Below are 25,175 nucleotides of genomic sequence, written 5' to 3'. Positions count from 1 at the left end.
AAATAAATATCCTCTGACAATTGTAAATCAACATACCAGTGAGTCTATGAAATCTTATTTTGATTCAAAATTATGCTTCATACTAGTATGGTTACAAGTCTCTATGAATTTTTGCATTTTCTAATGGAACCCATGAAGTCCCTAATATCTCGAATATAATTGTATTGAGGCACAATCCACATAACCATTTCTTCATAAACGGTAAATATCATTTTCAAGTGTTTGGTGGCATGTTACTACCTAAGCAAAATACCAATAGGAGATGTTGGTCAGACGATCTGACATTCGATAATTTTCCTAAATTTTTATTATAATAAACCTATGGCATGTGATATTTTGAATTTACGTTTCCGTGTATAGCCATGTTGGATCTGAGTGGACCATTGTTTTGTATGGAGAGTAAGCGTTGAGAACATATTTTGCAAAGCCGTATAATTATAGCCAATGTATAGGAGCAGACGTCATAATGTTCAGAATTGACGAAACATCATGGTAGACTCAGTTAGTTTCGTACCTTCGTATGGAGTAATTTGCTTGGTAGAGCAGCAACAACTCGGGGTCAGTTTGACATCGGGTGGGGGTTGTTACTGATTCATTTCGGGATAATAGAGCTTGTGCAGTATTAAGGTAGGAGACACGGTTCATTTTAAAATAAGCAAGTATGCTTTGATAACGAGTCCAAACTTAAAGTGGTATATAATATTGACTTGTTTACGTATCAGTTGTTACCACAGCGATAGTGGAGCAATATGTGAGTTGGCTCTGCTAGTGAAATGAACAGCATGAAATGATAAAATCTGTGTAGGAAGAAAAAAGGTTCATTGCACAAAATTTGGCGAAGAGCTTCGTCACACTGTTGGTCCTTAAGTCTGAACTGAAATGATTGTTGTTTATTTTTCTGGTTAGGATTGTACGGCCAAGCATTGGTAAAGTACTTAGCTTATAGCTTGTATCAACAGAAAATAAAACTATTAATACAATTCACACAACGTTCTCGTATCTCGTCTGTACATTATGTTCGTAAGGGGTCATCCTTCTCCGTTACGGGCCGTCATCCTAGTCATTCAAATCACATTGATGTTAAAAGTACTTCAGAGTAAGAAGGGTTAATTCTTAACATTGCATTCTCCGATAATGTTTTCCTTAAGTAGCGATCTTCCGCGATGATATTCATATATGTAGACTACATTTATTTATATTGCCGATAACAATCTTATCCAGAAAAAAATACGTTTTCCGTATGCAAACAAATGTAAATAGCTAATGTGTCAATCGGTTAACCGATTACGTGGTTATTTAGGTTTTTTATACGGTTGGGTTTTCATTTTGCTTTTTGCTTATTTTGTACTTGAACTAGTTGATTACTTAGTAAATTTCATGGAAAGATAGATAGACAGACATACACAGACAGATAGACAGACATACAGATAAATAGAAAGAAACTTTTCCCGTGACATGTAACGAAAATAGAGATATACTACTGAGGTGAAGGAGAAGACCAACATTAAATTTAATTTTGTCTTGATGGAAACTTTATTTGTAAAGGAAAATCTATTTAAAAACTAAAATCATATATATTGAGAACGAACAGTCTTCTCTTCGAACACAAACAGAACCAGAAACCTAAATCAATATTAGCATACATATTACACTAGGTATATTATTCACAGCTATCACTGAGATACAAACTGGAATACATTCATTTCCTATAAATATTACATAAGCAATATGTCATATTCTTGTTATCAAATATAATCCTACATTTTCAACTAGAACATGATCAATTAAAATCATGGCCATTCTATTTCATGTAACAAATTAATATACTAAAATATTCTAACAAGCAAATCTAAAGATTACTTGCATTATGAATTCTATTCCTTTTCTTCGGTTTCAAAGGCAGATATAGGAAAACAGAAAACGCAAAGATCCAAAAAGGGTCTTGCAAGCATATAGGTATATGATGCCAAAATACATATCCAGCTGTTTATGATAGATAACCATAAAATCAGAAAAGTGCAATATAATAGATTCAGAAATGGAAAACAAATTACTAGGAAATTACGGGTAGTTCGCACTTTAAATGTACATGATAGAGACAACATTTGTCTCTAATGTACTTATTCATCACAACATAAATACTGGATATAGGAAATAACAATTTAACAATCTGGTAAATATTCTTTCCATCACGTTAAAAGTTCCCAGAACATACATACATACATACATACATACATACATACATACATACATACACACACACACATACATACATACATACATACATACATACATACATACATACTTACATACATAATACGTTATAGTCCACCAAGGAAGGACACTTTAAAGCCATGTAACATGGCAATAAACAGAATATAACATTTAAGGCCCAACAGCTTGAATGCACGTGTTAGAGAGCGAGGTGAAGGCGATGGTGCGTAATTTAAAGTGTTTTTATATTTATGATAACTTCCGTTATTTAGTTCTTTGTCTCGCATGGATTGTTATATTTTGTTATCTTCATTACACAAACTTAAAAATGTTATAGGTCATATAATATACTTTAATATTTTCAAATACCTTTTCAAACACAGATCTCCCATAGTATATGAAAATATCTCTTAGAATTCATGATATGGATTTTAAAAAACAAAAGCACTAAACATCATCTAGTTATGAGTATGCAAATATGGATACAACTCTATCAACCATTTTTTGTGGTGAAGTGTCGAAAATGGCACTACTGGTCTATCAAATAATACTCAGGAGTAATTCAAGGTATATTGTACAGTCTTCACGTGTGTGTGTGTGTGTGTGTGTGTGTGTGTGTGTGTGAATAAAGTAGCAATGGCTCTTCCATATACATCAGCCATCGAAATTGTTAATTGATTACGAATTAGTTCTTACCTGGAAAAAATCACATATTTCACAGAATTCTACAACGTCAATTTACTACACTGACATGATGAGAACACATCTTGTGACACAGCAATAAACACGCAAGAATGCTTCCAAAGATGCTTTCATAAATGAGTACCAAGATGGTGTACGATCAAGTTATCCATTAGCCCCATCAGGTCTCCTACCTTATATGATATCTTCGTCCTGTCGAGTAATAATATGTTCTGACAGTTGAGAAATAGTTCCTGCCTTATGACTATGGTTGCACTATCCCATCGTTGTGAGATTCCAGAATGACATATCCCTGGGAGTACTTATCGTTTAGTGCACACTCACACGCACGCACACTTAAATATAAAGAGAGAATAAGTGGAAAAATCAGCTTTAAACAAAAGAATCCCTTCACACATATTCGTTCTTCATTCAAACCACACATTATATAAAGAATACTTTAAGTTTTAAGTAAATGGTTTTAAACAAGAGACACCTTTCAATAAAATATTAAAGCCATTTTATTGATATAAATGTTTGTTTAAAAATTAATGATTAGCAATAGACCAATAGTGACATGCATTTTTTTATACAATTATTTAGTAAACTAGAATCAAGTCATTGTACAAATAAACAGTCAAGTAATAAACGTAACAGTTTAAAATTAATATTCAAATATATAAAACACTCCTGAATTCACAGTGTTTCCCTCAGATTCAAGGTTATCTTATCATCCACAAGGAGTCGGATCCCTAAACATTGTGTTAAAACTTAGTTTATTCAACTATGTTTGTGAAAAACGTTATTCCATCTCTCGTGGATAAGCAAATAGGAGAATACAAATTCATCCAACCTGTAGCCTGCTGCCACAAAAAGGAAAAATAGCACTATTGACCTTAATACTGGTATTGATGAAATTATAATACTTGCTTGCAGATTATGTAGGGTCAAAATGTTTGCATTGATATGCATCTTCTTAAAATAACCGAATCAAAACTAAATTATATGTCATTTTGAGACATATTGCAAGCTGGTGAAATAGCCCTGACAATGAAAATGTTTTACTTCGGAAAGAGAGAATGTATTAAACATTTATGATAGCATTTGTTGAAACTACAAAAGTGCTGCAAACACACACCAGGCGGATCATGCATGCGAATTCGTTTACTTAATTAAGATTCACTTGGCAAGCTTGAAATGTCGCTTGATTTCTTGCATTTGACAGCTTATGTTCACTTCGAAAGTTTTCAAGTTATTGATAATAAGAAAGCTAAAGCCTAAATTATGGCATACCACTGCCATACCTGTTTTTGTTTTATTCTCTCTGATTTCCTGTACATGCAGATGGTTAAGAATTTTTAAACACAGTTGTGTGGATGCCGTGTCATAATCTCTTCTATTCCTTAATAAGGTCTGACACAAGCATTCATCTAGCATATCATAGACATGGCATATAGATTGATATCAAAGTGACTATTGCATGAGAAAAAGAAAAAAATTCCTACCATTTGTATTTATTTTCGAATAAAGGATAGTTGGGGAAACATAATTAAACATTCTTCCTTCTTTGCCACAGATATTTTCCACACAAACGAACAGGAAATTTATTATTTTTGTTAAAGGATAAAATATTTGGTTGAAATTAGCATAATGAGAAACAATCTGCCAGAAGATTAGATTGTCTTTTAGGTACTTTCAATGATAGGTATCAACGCAATTAGATAGATATAAGATATCATATAATGCAAGGGGTATTTTGTGACTTTTGTAATGTACTGTTTCTCAATAGTTAATTTCGATAGCTCGTACATATTTTACAAATATATTGCTTAATCTTGCAATTGTTTATACAAACTTAAGTGTCTTCATAATTTTCTAGTAATGGGTACAGTTTATAATATATTAGTACAATACTTATTTGTTATCAGCTAAAACATTCACATTATATTATTTGGATAGCTTTATGTTTGTTTGAAATTTATTGTGACGTTATTTCACGTTTTCATATCACGTATAATTTATAAAATTTTCACTTGATGGGGATCGTGCTGGCATCAATGTTTTCAAAGAAGGCTACGTGGCGAATGAGTGAGCAATCTAGGACTAACCATTGCCTCTTAATGTAAGCTAAAACAATTTATTTCACATACTTTAATGAATGTCAAGGTCTAGTTGTCGAAACTTATTCTCGAATATCATGTGCACAATAATTAGCCTGCTGATATCACATAGCAATACTTTTCCACGAAGATATGTACATATAAGAATAAAAATATGAAGCACATGCTTCTTTTGCACTAAAATATATAAAACAAAATACATAATATTAAATAAATTAAGGCTTCTGTGTTCATGTGTTTTGTTTAAATAACCGTATGCGATTGATCTCTATGCTTTCTTAGGTATGGATAAAAAGTCTTTAACTTTGGACTTTGTTAAACCTCTCACTTTTGAGAAAAGTTTTATATAAAAAGAATTAAGTATATATTATGAACGTTATAAGCAATGGAATATTGACAAAAAAAAAGAGCAAGTCATAATGGATGGATTGGAGGCAAACATATTCATTTTCTCTCATGTAATGAAATGCTTTTAAAAATAAGTTGGCACGCGGAATGCGTGGGAATTGAAACGATCCACGTAGCTCTGATACCTGCATTATTACACTCAAATTGTACGCTCACCTTGTAGCCAAATTCGTCCCTACACAGTGCATACCATACACGGTACTAAATGTTTGTGAATTTATAGGCACTTTTGTAGAAGATAAGATGCTCAGACCTTTGCCCTAATTACTTCACGTTCCACGACCTCTGTATTTAACAGTTCTTGTTGACGCGCCCAAACGTGAAGGGTAGGAACAAAGATGACAATCTCCTACCCGCTGTCCTGCATAAGTGGATACATTACGGCTTGATACTACGATCTACTTTGTCTACAAGCTTGAATGTTGAACCGAACAGTAACATTGCTTATACTCTGATTAGAAAAATGACGTTATATGCCCACAAGGTAACAACCAAATCAGGGATAAGGTTTACTGATGAAATCAAAATAAAGGTCAATCTGACAGCTCAACTTTATTATTTCTTTGTTTGTATTAAACCAGAAAGACGGCAAGCAACGTTATATACATAGTAAAATAAGGTAGCTTTTAATACAATGTTAGATTTAATATTTAGTATTATTGAGATACTCCAGTTTTAATGATATCTTCAAGCAAACTTACATCAGTTGCTTATTAAGTAACTTTGATTTATTTCGTAATAATTCGCAGCGTTTTGGAAGCGGATAATTGTAATAGAATGCGAATAGCATTTATCTTTAAGAGGTAATTATCTCAAGATCGTTACATTTTCTAAACGCATTAAGAAAGTCGTTCAAAGATCCAGATCCTTCCTTTATCGTTACGTGATCTACATTGAGTTTAGAAAGCTTTTTCAACTTTTGTACTGAAGACAATGTCTCGGGTATTTCTTCTATATCTATGTAGCAGAAGGAAAGAGTATTCAGTTTTTTACACTTACTTATTGCATTGAAGAGTACGCTCGAGGAAGTTCCGGCTATTTTCATCCTCTGCATGTCAAGTTTTAACAGTTCCTTCAGTTTTACAAGGAAGGAAAATTCTGGAATAATTTTCTCCGTGTCCATTTCGCAAAGGGAAAGACTTTGAAGTTTCGCACACTTACCGATGCCTTCTAGAAGAATGTTCAAGGACTTTCTTGCATTGACCTTGCTTAAATGGAGCCCAGTTAGGGTCAGAGTGGAGATTTGATTTCCAAATGTTTCCCACGAGTCCTCTGGCATATTTAATGATGATAGAGAAAGTACTTTAAGGTTGCTTTTAACTAAATTTCGCTTATGCTTCTCCGTCGTATCAAATAGAAAGTTGATCGGGCTATGCGATATGTTAAGTTTTTCTAGCTCTAAATGTGTCAAGTTAATTTTGTCATTCGGTTTATCACCGTTACCCTTAATTATAGTGTCAGGCGAATACGATTCAGGTGACTTCTGTTGAATAATATTCCTTGAATTCCCCAAATTTACATATTCAAGATTTCGAAAAAGGTTCAGGTGAGAAAGTAAAATGTCTACTTCACCGACCAGAATCAGATTTTGCAATTTGAGTGTTTTTAGATTCTTATTGTTCTGTATACCCTTTGACAGTTCATTCCATGAATAAGTTACAATGCCTGACGTGGTAGAAAGGATATCATTATCGTCGGTCCAATTTACTGATGGGAATAACTCCAAGCTCTCAAGGTCTGGGCACAAACATAAAACCTTCATAAGTGGGCCCAGAGTGTCTGTGTTGATAGTTACAGATTTGATCTCAACCTTTTTCAGGCTTGGAGGTACCCGATTATCCCACTCCTTGCACAACAGCAACGTACACCTTTGAATGTCAAGCGTTAAAATCTCTAGCATTGGTAACAAGGGTAGACGAAAAACAAGATTTTTGTCGTTTTCCTGACTTTTCAGCTGAAGAGATGTCACATTATTAATGCAATGCAAGGCAGTTGTCAGAAACAAGAGCTTATTTTCGTTAAGCACGTCGTTATACATAAGCCATTGAAGCCATCGAACTGGTTCTGATTCACTACGAGATATCTTTTGTCTTATGGAGTAATCATTCGAAGCCATGCATCCCTGCATGCCCATACTGTTTCTGCTCTCTATTTCCAAGTTTTTTCGTACCTTGTCCATAATGTCTTTTACCACTGTTTCTGTACTGGACAATTGGAAAAGCATGTGAATTATCATACTGTTTCGCAAGCACGAACTCCCACTGGACACAATAAACTCACACTCTTTTCCCTCTTGCAATGCAATGAAAATGGAGACAAAAAACTCAAATATAATTTTATCGGAGAATGACAGGTTTAATACTTTCCCGTTTGTTGACGTTGAAAATGACTCTGTCAAAAGACCAGTTTCGCAAAGAACTTGAACCTGGAAGTAATTTTTCTTTGTTATCGAGAACCTTTCGGGGGCTTTTAATTGACTGTTTTTTCTTTCTATTTCTGAAAAAAAGATTTCAGCAGCAACATCACTTAACACACGTAAGAGATGTTCGTTCTGCATGAGTATGGGCCATTGATTTAATTTGGAGATGTATTGTTTGACAACCGTGGATTTTTCCCTGAATACTTTCTCGATAAGTTCTTTGCGCTGCTGATCTATCATTGCACGACGCAGAAAATAATTAATGATATGAAGCAGAACATCCGTTACTTCAATAAAAGGGTCTTTGTTTTCCATCCACACATGCAACATCACTAGACAGATATATGGTACTCTGAGCAAACATTGTACCTGTAGATGTTCTATAAAATCCCAAAAATTCTCAAAGTCCTTTACACGCAAACGATTTATACCCTTTAAAAGCTCCCTGGCAAATTGCTTAGAGGCTTCAATGTCCATTTCTTGGACTTTAAAAACCCTCATCAGTTCTAACTGGTCATGACACGTATCCTGCAACAGTTTGAAACTAGTTGGTCGCGACGTAATGATAACAATACAGGAAACTATAAGTTCATTTTGTAACAGTTCTGATATAGATTTTGAATATTCCCATATTATATCCAAACCATCTATGATAATAAGTACATCTTGAGGCTGATGTTCTATATATTTCGTTAAAAACTCTTGATATGCTGTACTTTCTTTGAATAAGTACTTTTGCAATAATTTCTGAATTGAAAGACCTCTATCAGAAAACTGCAGCGGCAAGTACAAAAGGATCTGAATATTTCTTATATCTGGCAAATTTAGACCTTGAATATTAGCATCTTTATTTTCAGACTTCTGTAACCAGCAATTGACAAGATGCTTGCACCATGTTGACTTACCACTGCCACAATCTCCGAAAATGATGATTGGATGAAATTTATTTATTTGCTTAGCGGCGCCTTCGTTCTTACTAATCAGTGGTTGACTGTCATGTGGTGCATCTGAAAAAGTGTTGCTTTTCCCCTTTTTTAGATCTGTAAAGTCTGCTTTTACAAGGTTAATCTTCACATACACATCTGACACATTAACACAAGATCCTTCTTCGCCGGTAGAAGACAGAGACACAGACATCAGACTTGTGTACAGCTTCCTCAGATGATTCTGAATTCCAACCAGTACCTGTCCTAGAAAGAAATTGAAAAGCTACTTTGTGAAAGGCTATTTCAAGAACAGGGTGGAAGTTTTCGGGACTTAAATCTATAATCAAGGACAAAACAATACAGGTACAGAAATTATGTGACAGCTGTAGTAATCCTATTAAAACACTTGGTTCTCAAATAACTTTCATTGATAAAATCATGCAATTTGACAAAGAATATGGCTGCAATACCATGATGTAGCAATACAAGACAATGAAGTGAGCGGGATTTTATCATATTAGTGGGACCTTCAAAACATCGCAATCAATGCAGAGTTATCGAGTACAATCATGTGTAATAAACGTAACGATTTCCATGGATTTGTCTTTGATCCATTGTATAAATTATGCAAGCCCCTACCTACATACTTCACATCCCATTTGTCATCCTAAATATATTGTAATAAACGTAGCTTATGTGATAATTGTATTTACGCCTTCGTTTATAGCTTTAATAACTTTTAGCAATTATTTAATATATTATAAGAAGTCGGTGTTAAAATTATATTTCTCAAATCAATAAATTAGCCAGCTTTCAAGAACATACGTCATAATTGACATCATTCACCAGAGTACATGGTAGCCTGGGTTAGTTTCCTAAAATGGACCCGCCTTAATGTGTTGACATAATGAATTCTGGGGATATTCTAACGCACGAGTGTTTAGTAATTTGAGATACGAATAATTCTTTGCATTAGGTTTGCGCCATGTTTTGTGTTACAATGTGTAAAATTTCAATTTAAGGCTTGGAAAGGCTTACCGATGGGTGAAACAAATGAGAAGGAAGAAAATCTATGTAAGTGTGAAATTAGAATTTCATTAGTGTATGATTAGAGAAAAGAAATGCACGTTTAAAAACATGTCAGATTACAACAAACGCTGTCTTGAAGTCCTTGGAAATAGGAAAAAGATCTAACTTAAACCAAGCACAAGCAACTGTTGCTTTATTCGGTGGTCGGTTGTGAGACCCCATTCGCGCTGCAATATCAACAAAAACCTTCCGTTCCGGGTGTTTGTTAGTATAAAGCGTATCTGCAAAATGTGTAGATGCTATGTGGAAGACTTTGAGAAGGGCGCTTAAAACTAATTTTCGGCTACATAAAATCGTATGGAAATCAATCAAACCAGACTCGTCAGAAGTAACACTTCCAATATATGCACGCATCTGCTTCGCAACAACCGGCCACCCTGATGCCCCAAACAGAGACATAATTGCCGATCAACACTAGCATAATTCTGACTCTTGTGCGACACCCAAACGATGTCTAATGACGCCTAAAACCATCTTTGTTTGCTTACTAACGATTCAAGAACTTAAAGGTTATTATATTTGTGCCAATTTGAATGAAATTATTGCATGAAAACAGGAACATATAGATCTAACGACAGACGTTGTCTAATCCATAAGCAAATACCCGGCACTATTACTTTCAAGAATTAATTTGGAGTTAAACTCTGACGACCTCTGTCTTAGTGACAGCCTTTAGGCCAAGATGCATATGACTGATTATGCCCCTGTCATGGTAAATTTGACTTCAAGGAAGAGCTCACGTATTTCGCTTAACGGTTTTTAATTGAATTTCTTTCCTAAGAAATAGTTAGTAGTAATAGTGGTGGTAGTAGTAGTAGTAGTATCGTTGCTATATTATTTATTTATTTATTTATAGCACGTTATCTTGTGCTGCAACATTTGCATCTTTGTTCTTTGAGTTAAATATATCTCAGGGATGTAATGGCAATAATATGAAACATATTCACTGATTATTATTATTATTATTATTATTATTCTGTGATCAATGGCAGAATAAAATAATTTGATGACGATACGTAAGAAAATACAAGGAGTGAAAAATACAAAATTATATATAAATACTTGATATCCAAATCAAATAAGCCAACATTTAGACACCTATTAAAAGAAGTCTTGCCTACGACTTACCTAATGTTACTTTTCTGATGCAGTGGATAAACTAAACATATAAACCATAAGGAAGAGCTGATGCAACCATTCTAAGTTCCAATTCACTTAGTTGCTAATGTTACCAATGTTCCTATAATTTAATATTTAATTATCTTGTGGTTTCTACAGAGAAAAAATAGATCACCCAAATATGCTAGTTATTGGAGTTGGCAAGAGGTTTTCATGATATTAAGCAATTTTAGATGACCAATAGAAAGTGGCGGCGTTCAACTTAGTCTAATGTTGGTGCATATGTTTGAACATCTCAACGTCTTTAATCAATATTTTAAAATTTTGAGATACTCCTTTTCTGTGGTGAGCTGTACTTTCTTTGAAAAATCCATGCGTGCAAAATCAGATCATAGTGTCGTCCATAAGAAGGAGAATAAGGTACAATGGGGGAAATTTGGAGCTCAGTTCAACGCCATTCTGAAGATGTTGTTTTTATTATCAACGTACGCTAACAAGTCGTTTGTTGGCTTTTTATGGTTCTCTAGTAATGATAACATATCATACTACAAGATTACTGCATAATGAAAATCAACATATTTTATTATTTTTCTTTCACTTTGGAGTATGAAACTGTTGCAGATCAATATTGTAACTGTTTTTTTAGACCTGATATACGTTTTAATATTTTTGGGACACTGCAATTAATGCATAAACGTTGCAGTAAAATATAAACGTTAGTTTTCAAACACTCAAAATCAAATCCTAACAATGGAATAAATCCATAACGAAAATATCCTATACAAACCCCTAGATTTGCTTTCTTCGATTGAAGAAACGTATTCCTTTTCTGTCACGTTTTCTGTATTTCCGCCTGCTGATAGGAAATGAAACTTATTGTTGCTTTTTCTGTACATAGCATTCGGCTCCGGAGATAAATCTGACATAAAAATAAATGCTTTTAAAGTATATGTAATGCATTTTTGTTACAGAAGATAATAAGGTAATAATAATTCATACTGTTGAAAATCAATAGCATCCTCTGAGAGCGTTTGCATGTGTTCTGCCTTAAGGAGACATATTAGCATAGATGGTACATGAACCTTATTGATAGCATTGTATCTAATTGTCTCTTCGTTAGTTATTTCGGTATTGAAGATACATTTTCCATGGGAAATATTATTTTGAGGCAGATATATGTGACGTCTGTATAACAAATAATGAAACGGTATTCACAGTCAAACAGTTAAGTGTGAGAAATGTGTTGGATATTGTGTTATTTCAAATTAAATTGATTGATTGATTGATTTAGTCACTGTGGGTCATACGGCACACCAGAACTAAGATTATAAAGGACCACAGAAAGTTATATGGCAAGTATGTTTATAACAAAACGGTTTATTACCAACGTGCAATACAAGAATAAAAATCAACGATGATAAGTTGAACATATATTAAGACCCCTGATCAACGGGGGAAGTAAATGGTGTGTATAAAGGGTAGTTAGATAATAACATATATTACAGTGATTACCAGTACAAATGTTGGTTAAAATACTCAAAGGAAACAGGATTTCACAAAGCTATATTTCGGAATAAATGTTAACTTCCTTTACGAAATTTAAAATACAAGCCACATGTACCGTATCAGAATTTTCATTCATGTGCTGAAAATTTTAGTAACGATCGCCTGTAAATGGGATATCGAAACAATCTATCATGACGTACTTCATGATGAACGGTTCATTGTAAAAAATGCCCTTTAATAGATAAACGCTGGTTAAATAAGTATGACTAATTCTAATTCTTGCAACGACTACCTCATTCCTTTGGAGAGTTCTGTAGGAAGGAGGCCATTCGCCTATAGTTGGTTTGATCACATGCAACTTGTTATTGAATCGGCCCATAATGCCTGCCACTTATTAAATAAGAAGTGTTAGATGCTAGATTTAAAATCTGTATATGGTTGTAGTGTTAGAGCTATTGTAGCAGCGAGGACTGCTATTTCGACATCTTTAATACAGTTATGGTTAGGTAGCCAACATTATACCCTCCGAGGGGCATAAATCGGTTAGCTTGAAACGTCAGTGCAAAGTGGTTTAACTTTTTGGAGACAAGTTCCTTATAAGGGTTATGACCAACGGAAGGATTTTCTCGGATTTGTTTCCATCAAGGAGCGTTAAAAGTACTTTGGATTGTTTAATAAGCCAGGAAAGTGTTACAAAAAAAAGACTTCTGGATTTTTTAATAATATAATTTTTGTAATGTCAAGGCTGGAATATATTTTAATGCAAATTTATATGTGACATTTGTTGTTTTTTCATATAATATTTTGTATTTGGGTTGGAAAGCAGACTCAGAAACATAGTTCAAACCGTCGGAGTTTAGCTATAGGGCATATGGTGCAGATAATGTTTATCTATGATGTGATAGAGATGTCTCATTCACTTCAGCCACAAGGCTTTTACATGTAAATGCCCTAAATACTCCCAAAGCAAGTTATATTGCTTGATTATGAATTGAGTCAATCATCTTTAAGTGCGACTTTTCAGGCTGAACCATAAACTTCACAACTATAGTCCAGATTAGAGGTAATAAAGGTTCCATATAGGTTTAGGATGGCTTTTCTATCAACACCCCAGTCAATGTGCACTAATAGTTTGAGAAACTCAATAGCTTTCAAGCATTTCGCTTTAAAATTCTTATTGCGCGAAATGAAGATAAGATTTCCGTTGAAGAAAATACCTAAAAGCATGGTTTCCTCATATCGGGTGTATGTATACCTTCTAGAGAGATTTTAGGATCATCATATTGTCTTCGTAGCTAACAGATATGCTTGCGTACTCTTTTGATTTTCAGACTTTGAAACAATAGGCTATTTCCCTGTTTTGAATCTTGTTTATGTTTTGTTACGATTATCTTTCAACTGTATACATGTGTGTCGATCGATAACATATTAGGAAATCAAAACTAGGAGCCAAACCCTTGGTAATTTATTAATCCAGATCTTAATACGAGTAACACAGATTACTTCCCTTATGCACACCCATATCTTGCTTGTACATATCAGAGATTGGAGATCACTCGTACCTTGAATCCCCTATATGAAATAAAGTTGACTATAAAGGTAGGTAGATGGTCCTGTAGTCCAAACTTGTGCAAGTCAGTCGTTATTTTATAGCTCCATGTTGTATCATATGCCTTTCACAAATCGAAGAAAATAGTCAATGTTCTCACTTGATCCAATCATTGCAAATAAACGCTGCAAGTTTAACCAGTTGATCATTGGTACTCCGGTAATATCGGAAGCCACTTTGGGAAGGAGATATCAAATTGTTTGTCTCCAAATATCAACAAGAATCGCATTGATTATTTGTTCCATCGTTTTATAGACACCTCTCGTCAAGGCAATGAGATGGTAATTGATAGAATCTGTGCTATCCTTACCTGGTTAGGGAGCCGGTATTCACGTTTACACTTTCCAGTGGTCGGCAAATCATTGAAAATTTCCATAAGAGCTACTAATGATGGTGCGAATTTCACAACCAACCTAATAACGCTACTTTGCTCAATATCCAACTAGCTATCCCTGTCTGCTTCGCACTTTTGTTTTAGTCTACTAATTCTTCTGTGATATACAAGATATGTTAACCATTTCGATCATTAACAAATCTTTATCTTCATATTTCAATCATTGAATAAATCAACCAGTATCACAATCATTTCTGAAAAGCTTATCAATTACTGTTTAAAGAATGAAACTTTACATTAATATCTAGATTGTGACATATTCTAGTTTAAGTTCTTATTAAATCTACTTACACAGATTTCTGCACTTGAGTGCATCTCGGCAACGCATCACAACAACTGTAGCCGATATAGCCACAACTAACACTGCAAGCACCACAAGCAAAATCGTTACAGCCCCCGATTCATGGTCACTGGGTCGATTTTGAACATCATCTGTTACTGAAATTCAACAGAAGACATTGTAGCTATAAAGAATGTTTTGTAATTAGGCAGTTTCATATCCATTATAGACTTTGACTAGAATCAGGCAATACAGAATGTTAAGTGAAAAAGCTACTGCCTGGTTGTTTATGTACAAATACCCAGTGACATTATCCAATATAAATATCTTATTTCATATTTAAGTCATTAGGAAAGATCAATAATGAAAATACAATTTAAACTAACTTCCATCGATATCAGCATCGATGTAAAGAAGAATTTGCGCTGTTATAAATATGCATAGGAATCCACAACATCAGTGTTATATACATTGTCTATGCAAACTTTCACGAAAATATTGCTGGTGATGATCTGGGTAAGACACTTTTCAGGTAATTTCTTTCATTTATTTAGCTTTCCCTAAAATAAAACATATTAATTAAAATGTAACCAATGTACTTGAACTCTCTAGTTCCCAAATCTAGTTGTATTTCGATCGAATGCGAACTTGGCCTTAACAAATGGGTTTGCATTATCATTTTCCTGAAACAAAGATACAGTTGTACTGACGTTAAACTCTTGCACCTGCTGTTGCCAATCATGCGACATGCGGTTACTTTTCTGTACATGAAAACACGATGCTGAAGATACGTTGATATGTATGACCAACGGAATGATTTCAGTTTTCAAAAACATTTATAGTGCCATATCGAAATTGTTGGCGTTCCCAAAATTGTTAGCAATCTTTAAAATGAGTCAGTCTGCCATTCAAGCATACAAATATTTCAACGACCTTGAATACATGACTATATGCAAATGTTTCCAAGGTTTTTATTTTACTCCTAGTCGCGAATGATTACAATTCAAACGTCTTATAGTTGATAACCCGCCGTCAAAATGCAGGTGTCAAATGCTACAAGTAGAAACACGTACTCTGTAAAACTATTATTTTACTGTATTTAGATGGTATTATGTGATTATTTATCTGACCTGGCTGTGAAGTTGAATGTTAGAGTGATCAGAAACATCTTTTTGAGTACTATATGCAAACCTCAGTTCAGTTCGATGGAGTGAATTTGAAGGTCTTTCTAGACGATATCATTTCATACTTTGCATAATTGGTTTCGTAAGACTAACCTACCATTACTTTTGTTCAAAGATTTTTACAATCAGCATTAAAAGGTATCAATTGTAAATACAAAACTCTGGTATACGTGTGTCTGTTTTTCAATTAAATTATGTTTGTACGCGAATAAGCATTTGTTATGCCAATAAAATTGTGATGTGAACGTGAAATGCATTAAAATGAAGCATTTAGTTTCTCAGTCTAAAAGATATTGAGACAAAATCTTTACCTTTTGTAAGGACGACGAAAATATGCAGCCGATGAGTCCAATATTTACTTGCTTCTAACCGTATAACTCTTTATAAAAGTTGCACACACACACACACACACATATATATATATATATATATATATATATATATATATATATATATATATATATATATATATATATATATATATATATATATATATATATATATAAGTGTGTGTGTCTGTGTGTGTGTGTATATAACGTTTGTCCATGATTGTAGACTGTTCTTTAAGATAATATGTTTAATATTTGTTAACATGTGTTCATGGCTTTTGACCTTATAATTTTCTTAAAGCAAACGTTTAACATACATCATGGGCATGTTATTGTGTTTTATGATTTATAAAAGGTTGGTTTCATCAACATTATTTATACCTATCTTCAGAACAGCCGTTGGTGATTCTATTAGCAAAGCTTTTAGTTTTGTTCAGGTATAGTTTGGGAGCAATTATTTATCTAAATTGTGTATTGGAATTACAAAGTGCTTAATAACGTTCGGACTAAGATAATGAGATTATTCAGGATGCATTCAAATGTGTGTGAGAGAGAAAATTGTATTTTTTACCGCAGCTCTAAAAGAAATTAGTCGTACGATATCTGCATTGTAACAGTTTATAATGATGTCTAGTACTGGGGCATCGTGCCACAGACATGTATCATCATGTCTCACACGGTCAAATTATCCAGACACCCGGCCGACCAGTCCTAACACTAGCCCCGTAATGCTGAGTGCCAAGTGCGGTATCGACAGTACCATACAAAGACAATCTGGATAATTGTCATACATCAATACTAATGGTACAACAGTACATTCAAGATTGGAATTAATTTGAAATACCACTTTGGTCAAGTGATACAACTTTTAGGATTATTTGAGATTTAGTTCTAAATACTTTAAAATTATTTGTTTAAATTTTCATTTTGTATTGTTACTTCTCTATGGCCTTCAACTAAGTGACAGAAGGAATGCACATTATTCAGATTTAAATCCCAGATATTCCTAACAAGTCAAAGTGAATAGTGTTCCGAATGAATTGTAGGCCTATAATGTGATGAGGTACCAGTAGTATTGAATATGCTGAAGAGCCAACAGTCTTGATGTATGACAATGGCATTGACCAAAACTCTCTTGAGTTCACAGACATCCCGAAATGACGCTTAACTCCAGAATCAATGATCACATTACAATGCCAATGAATAATCCAAACAAGTGAGTCCTCACAATTTATATCCAAACAGAACATTAAATACATCTGCAGACTCATTGAAAAAAGAACATCGGAATATAGGAACCATAGATTAAATAGAACTGGCAGCGCTCCTCCGGGATCTGACTTTCACAAAAAAAATGTCAGAGAAATTCAAATTGCTTTTGAAATTTAAATTGACTGTCTTTTAGAATTTTTATATTCCATCACAAAGATTTTAGTTTTAGATCTTTGAGAAAACTTTAGTGCAACCAACAAGGTTCACAATGCCACATGAACATTGTTTCAAAACATACCCAGGCAGTATTAGCGTAATTGAGAAAGGACAAATTGTTTCGGTTTGGGAAAGTTTTGAAATGACCAAGAGAAGAGTGAATTTAATTATTACAAAATGTGCTTATTTGCAAAGCTCGTAAAGTGGACACATCGCGGTCGATACAACAAAGTGCTGCTTATGGCGTGGTTAAGGAGTGTATATTGCAGGGTTTTGAGTTGGTACCTGGGCATATCAGCAGAGGTTTAGGAATAGCAAACAAGACAAAACCTTGCCGAATTTGCAACGGCTATAGAACAGCTATTTGATAAGTTGTGCACACGCAGGAAGGATGATCAAGATTACGATAACCTCAGACCAGTCATATTAGTTGAACAGTTCCAGAATTGCATCCGTAGGTATGTCAACAACTATGTTGATGAGCAAAAGGTAGAAACTTCGGAAAATAATGCCCGAACAGCTGATGGCGATTCCTTGACTCACGAACTTGCATTGGTCAATAAGTCATAAGTCATCCTCTCAGCAATTTCTCGGTAAAATAATAATCACAGCCTCTTACAACTTTTACGAATCAAACGTATTATGAGGCTAAACAGAAATCCATATCTCTTCTTATGCGTACTCATAACAAAAAGAAAGGACATGTCATTTTCTGTTTGATACAGACAGATAAATAAGGAACATAATAAAGACAGCTATCCTACATCCCCTTATTTCAAAGAGGTCATAGTCACGATTTGGTATTGCAAGCAACACCTTAGTTGGGTCAAACAAACTCTACTCTGATCCTAATATCGTGAATTATAAACCATTTCTGTCAAAATATATCATATCACTTGGTGATACTGACTAGCCTATCTCTATTAAACTGTTAAGGGACTTAGAAGCGTATCATTCTTTCATTATCAGGTACTTTGCCTTTGTCTTAGAAGTCTTCTAGTGAAAGTGCTTTTATTCAGGAAGCAGAATGTAGCTTTCTTAATGTTCCTCTCCATCGTTTTGATTTGACAACATACTTTTTCCCTGGACCAGTAACTTTCGGAACAATGATTTCTTTACTAAAGGAATTGATTTATTACTAATCAATGAACTATATGGAGATAAGGTCGACGTACATCCACTTGAAACTGACTGGTCTTGTTTGGATCAGAAAGATGCTATTACTGAAACTAAACTAGTTTTCTGCCCTGCCTGTCCAGTTATCAAAGGTATGTCCATTTATCAAAGATATGTCCAGTTATCATAGATAAGGCAGGCATAGTTCTTGAGAATGATGTTGATCAGGAAACTATTCCTTTAGCTAACGCTTTCATTGTTCAGATCTTTACTGAGATCAATTCGTTTATTCATCACTATAATCTTATTTCTCGAATGAAATTTCCTGAGTGTGCAAAGGAAAGGAAACAAAATAATAATGACAAAAGCAGTCTTTCAACTCAATCATTAGCTTTGCATCCCATTTCTTTATATAAGCCACTCTTAGCCCCTTTGTATCTATCACCTATCCATTCCACTATGCAAATACCCGAAGACACCATGTTGAACTGACCATTCGCTGGTATCCGGTATATAACGTTCATTTTGTATAAGGACATAGAGTAATTTGTAACACATTCAATATGCACCTCTCTGCTAAATTATTTTGATAAATGAATGATGGATTGAAATCCATGGCTTAACACGGGTTTTCATTTTGAGTTCAAATACATTGTCCTTTGCTATTTAGTAGTATCTGCGCTATTGCGCTATATCAATCTTATTTATTTCCCGAAACGTATGGAACTGTGCAGACCCTTTTAAATTGCTGGATAGAGACAGAAAAAGATAAGTATGTTTGTCACTCAGGTGTAGATAATACAGGGTCAGCGTCCAGTGAACGAAATTTTCAAGGAAAGAAGACAAACCTCAAGACTTAGTATAACATACTCGTTTGGATTGGTGTGGTATTTACGCACTTCAAAAAATATATTATTAGCGCCAAGGCAGATGAAGTACAAATGCCTTGCCCAAGGGAGCACCACGGTAGACTAACCCCGGGACTTCAAAATATCACTCTTGCACGATATAGCTCTGCATGTATACAATAATCTAGTAACATCTATAAAGAGTAAATATGAGTGTTTTTCCTGCCATCAGACTTTATTTGACACACACACACACACACACACACACATATATATCTGAATGATATATATATCTGAATGTGTATATGTACTAATATTGTCCGGATATTGAATCTTACGAGAAACAACTTATCCTAAATATGTGCTGATGTCAGTTAAAACATACAAATTCACTGGTTCGATTTAAATTGATGTGATGTTTGCATTTATTACTCACGAAAAGTGTTTTGTTGCTATGTAGTATTCAGGTCGCCATAATAAAATAATAGAAACGAGATAGATTATCAATCCATTGTTAATTGGCCAGTCTATTAGTTAAGGCGATACCGAAATACAAATGATTATGGGTGAGGTTTAATGTGTATGTCTCTTCTGCCCTCTATCCTTTCAACATTTCCACACAGATATTTTTCTACAGTACAAAATTAAAACAATATTTATTACTTCACTTTACGCGTATTATATTGCTATCTCTGAAGCTATTTGTTAGTGGACACAATTGTTTCCTTATATATATCAATATTTAATCCAAATGCCTTCATTCAAAACATAATGTTCCATCACACTATAGATAAAATATAAGTTCCATCTCTTTGTTAGGTCAGAAACGAGTTCATTAAATTCATGATTATATGCCAACTAGGTTAATTGCCGATCGTACGAAGAAAATGAAAACAAATAGTAAAAAAAAAGGCTTAACATACTGGGATGAGCGAGCTTAGAAGAAAGTTTAAAGATAAAACTTTAAAAAAGGTAAGATGCACATTGGGAAGCCGCCGTTAGTTTCGAACTTCGAACTCTCGACCTCTGCTTTTAGCAGGGAAATAGACACGTTGGTTTTTTATATAAGATGGTAAGATATAATATCAATAATGAGAACGAAACAGGTCACATTTGGAGGCACACACTAGCTACATTATTACTTGATTGTAACCGTAATATCTAATAACGAGCTACTTTACGAAACCAGCGAACTGGTAACCATCTTAGCAAGTAAACAATCCCATGAAGTCGGATATACTTTTATTATAGAATCACTATATTCAACTATCAACCACACCAAATAAATGGCGTTAGAAAACACAATCTAAAATATAGTCGGAGTATGTCTTTAAGGAATATGGGTTTCAACAGGTGGCATTTCACACCAGTACATTTATAGCATTAACTTTCCATCATTCAAAATAAATAAATAAATCATATTATGCCTATACTTTGAAGTATTTTTGATGATATACGCATTTCATTTTCTTGTCAGCAACCGTGAAGCGATGTTGCTGACCGCGTCATATGCCACAGCCCGCTTTCTCGGTAGTGCCGCCTATAACGATATAGAATTAGAACTGTCCGTCAATACCTGACATTCGGTTTGTCATTAACGTAAACATCTCTAAAACACCGTATATTCTGTACAAAATAGTAGCCCCATGCCACCTTCTTGGCAACGGCATTTGTGAGAGTTTGATATCATGAAAACGTCTAAATTATTTTTGATACCGGAGAAACTGAAAACGATAATGTAAAATCAATCGCAATGGTCAGGTTCTCACGTGCTATTACCAAAAGGGTGGTATGATAAGCGACAAAATAAAAGTCTAATATGTCAGTGGAGAACTGATAAAGAGAAAAGGGGCGAAAAATTCTTGTAGCTCACTCGTCCCAGAGATACAAACTTAGGAAAACGTATTCCACAGCCCTAAGAGAGTATTGATTTAGCAAGCAACTCGACTGAGAGAGATAAAAGAGAAGTTAAATAACCTGAAAGAATCGGATGATAACATTTATGTGACAGTCCTCTAAAATATAGATACTGCTCAAGTATGATAAAGAAATACACATCAGATTTGAACAGGTAAACACGTTATACATTCTCAGTACGATTAGGACAATGAGAGTAAAAACTAAAGAAATACACATCAGATTTGAACAGGTAAATACGTTTAACATTCTCTGTACGATTAGGAGAATGAGAGTCAAAACTAAAGAAATACACGTCAGATTTGAACAGGTAAACACGCTAAACATTCTCAGTACGATTAGGACAATGAGAGTAAAAACTAAAGAAATACACATCAGATTTGAACAGGTAAATACGTTTAACATTCTCTGTACGATTAGGAGAATGAGAGTCAAAACTAAAGAAATACAATGTGGTGATATATACTAACTAAAACAACGAGTTTGCCTGGTACTGACAGCAAATGACAGCAAACGCACCATAGTCTATCATTGGATTGGTTTAAATGATTTGCCTGTTAATTCAAATCCAGCTTATTCATCTCTATTTGCTTACATAATATACACCTCTCTCTCTCTCTCTCTCCGTGCCATAGCACCAGGTCACCCAGCGATTTTATATGTCTAAGGTAAACAAAATCAATAAGAAAAGAATATAAATAACAGAGGTTCTTTACATTTAGATTAAGTGGTAACGTCATTAATCATAACAAAACAAACAATGGAATCTGATAAAACTCATTCAGATCCATATACTTACTGTAAGACAGAGACCGACAAGCAGTATGTTTACACAAGAATCTAGCTTGATAGCTGAGAGATCAGCAATAATTTATATATCATGCACACGATGGTGGAGAAACCCAAACTTCATGCACAAGTGCGCTGACTTAGTAAACAACTGCAGTAGTTCATTGATATGATGGCTGGAATTTTAAACTAAATTTCGAGTGTTACGTCCGTCAAAATATTTGACATATTAATCTGAGTAATACGTAGGTACACTTAAAAATTATTAAAACACTGTACGACAATAATAATGTCAGTTACATAGGCGCTATGTGAAGCAAAATATTCCGACAGAAAGAGGAGAAAAGAAGGAATTGATCTTGAAAAGTACATGCGAAAATAATGATGGTACGTAAATAAGAAGAAAAGCCAAATGATTCCCCTTATATATAAATGATACAATCCATGTTTCATATAGGATTTCCATACAAGAACAATAAACAATTTTCCCTTTTTCACTCTTTCAACAAACAATAGTTTCAAACATTACCAGGAAAGGACTATTACGGTCTCTGTCTTTTAAAAGATTTTATAAACAAACAATAAAACCTATTACTCTGTGGGTTTTTTGTATTACCTAATATTGGTACTCACTGTTATAGCTCGTGCATAAGTCAGAAATGTTCCCGTGGTAGCACCTGGCCGATTCTCCCTCAGAACACACCATGTATTCTCCTGGTTCTGGATTTGTTCCCAAATCTAGAACAATTGAACTATTTTGAATCTGTAAATAGGATAACACGTGTTAAATGATGACATCTTTGCACAACCATCAACAAAGTTTAAATTGTTATCACATAATGACATACCTCTAACCAAAACTAGTCATGGTGTAACACAAACATTTCTTTCCTAATGCTCCTGACACCATCGTTCACAGTATTATGTAAACATTTGACGTTTAGTTTAGATGTTACTCTAGGAAATAAATAAAACGCATTTATTTTACATTCAAAGAGAAAACATTACTTGTATCAATCGAAGATTACTACACCAGCCATAAATATCAAAAATAGTCCCAATACTGTGATCCATGCATGGTAATACAAATATTAAACGTGGGTAAAGAAATCGTACATTTCAAATTTGCAAATTATAAACGTCAAATTTATTTTTGTCACAGCACATGGAAGTTTAGGAAAATAATAACCTTTAAGGTATAATGTCTCAGTAGAAAACTTTATTCTATTTATTGAGGTTGCAATATTGTAGTTCCGTTAGACCAGCATTGACGGAGGACACACAACCGTCTCAGTTTTACGACACCGAAGATTCCCCAGTTTCTGTAATAAAGCGCTGCATTTATGACTGGGAACCGTCTCTTACGTCATTGCGCTTGTAGCTTTTTAGCTGGTCTCCATCGTGATATGTAAATTTGCATGTCGTGAGTGTGCATGCGCATGTGCAAAGTATGTTAGTAAGATAAAGAGGTTATACACGCGCGAGTAAAACATTCAGCTACGTTTTCATTTTAACTGCATGTAACATGGGTAGTAAGAAACGAACAAATTTATTCCCAACATATATAATCACTTTTATAATGCCTAAAGATCATTGACATTTCATATTGCCTGATATTGAGAACGTATAACGAATAATTTGCGAGGACTGGTTTTCCCCTTTATATATCTGTTTAATGGGATGGCTAAATGCAATTTAATATGAAACTGATAAAAGAAATAAAATTCAGAAAGCAATTCAGTACTATTACACGGTAATAATTTTCGTGTGCTAACATACGTCTTTATTTTCAAACTTCTACCTATTGTATGTTGTCGATATTTACGGGGTCTTGATTGAGAAAAGGGAACAGTTTCCTCCTGTAAGGTAAATGGTTATAGTTAAGATGTTTTCTCGTTGCAAACGAAAAGAATCACTTCAAACTTAACATTAGTTTCATGTCATACATGTGTTGAAAAGAGCAGTGGCATGTGGCGCCACATATTACTGCTGAGAAGTATATGTATTCAAAAGAATAACGTCGAGTTTCATTAAGGTTCGTTCATGAATGATGGCAACACACTGATAAGTGTATTTGCATAAGTGGTCGCATTCTGATACAATTAATTGTATTAGTGGTTGTATCAATATAGCTTGAATTATATACTAGTGACTTTATTCACATGACTTTAAGACGCCCCATCAGTAAATGATAAGTTCAAGTTTCATCATGACAGATCAGAATTAGTGAAGGAAATGAAATTGTGGAGTTCCAGTGCCAATACATCGACACAACGTCCATACACTATATCTACTTGACTATTCGAAACACTACTCCATGCTGGGGAAATCTAATGTATGACCAAATTAACATTACAAGTATACAACTCCGTTATATATTTTTGTAAAAATCTAAGTTTGTGCATATATCATGGGTGAGTATCATCGCAATTTATGATGAACACGAAATAATATGTATTAGCCATATTGCAGAGGTATTGCGTGCCGTATAGTACATATTGTTATAAAGTCTTAATACAGTTCCTAAACTGAACAAGATGGACCATCTAATGAGTCAACTGATATTTAATTAGCTCTGTAAACTCGCATTGTTTTGGATCAGTTTGACACTTCTCGAATAAGGAAAAAGTAATGCAACATATCTCATAATATTTCGTCCTCTCAACATATAATGCCTTGGCTCAGTAACTGATCGTGTTTGGGAAACATGGCTATTTAAATTTGTCCTTTAGTAGATACAAAATCACTGAAGCAAATTTAGGAAAGTATACTCGTATGAAAACATTATCGAAGCGATAT

General features: G+C 34.1%; 2 protein-coding genes across 2 annotated transcripts in view; both read right to left on the bottom strand.

The window, feature by feature from the left end:
• LOC149806978 (uncharacterized) overlaps nt 1-25,175 on the bottom strand; it is a 252,067-nt gene that overhangs the window by 201,121 nt on the left and 25,771 nt on the right. The window lies entirely within an intron of this gene.
• On the bottom strand, nt 1,545-24,358 carry LOC149806979 (uncharacterized). Its single transcript, XM_089951003.1, has 5 exons — nt 24,323-24,358; nt 23,010-23,139; nt 14,777-14,923; nt 11,764-11,895; nt 1,545-9,032 (listed from the first exon to the last, which is right to left on the bottom strand). The coding sequence occupies exons 1-5, from the start codon at nt 24,356-24,358 to the stop codon at nt 6,220-6,222; spliced, it is 3,258 nt and encodes a 1,085-aa protein (XP_089807129.1). The 3' UTR covers nt 1,545-6,219.

Source organism: Sinohyriopsis cumingii, chromosome 1, assembly GCF_028554795.1.
Source record: "Sinohyriopsis cumingii isolate HCF-2022 chromosome 1, ASM2855479v2, whole genome shotgun sequence".
NCBI lineage: Eukaryota > Metazoa > Mollusca > Bivalvia > Unionida > Unionidae > Sinohyriopsis > Sinohyriopsis cumingii.
Note: the sequence above shows the minus strand (reverse complement) of the source record. Positions and strands in the feature narration are given on the sequence as shown.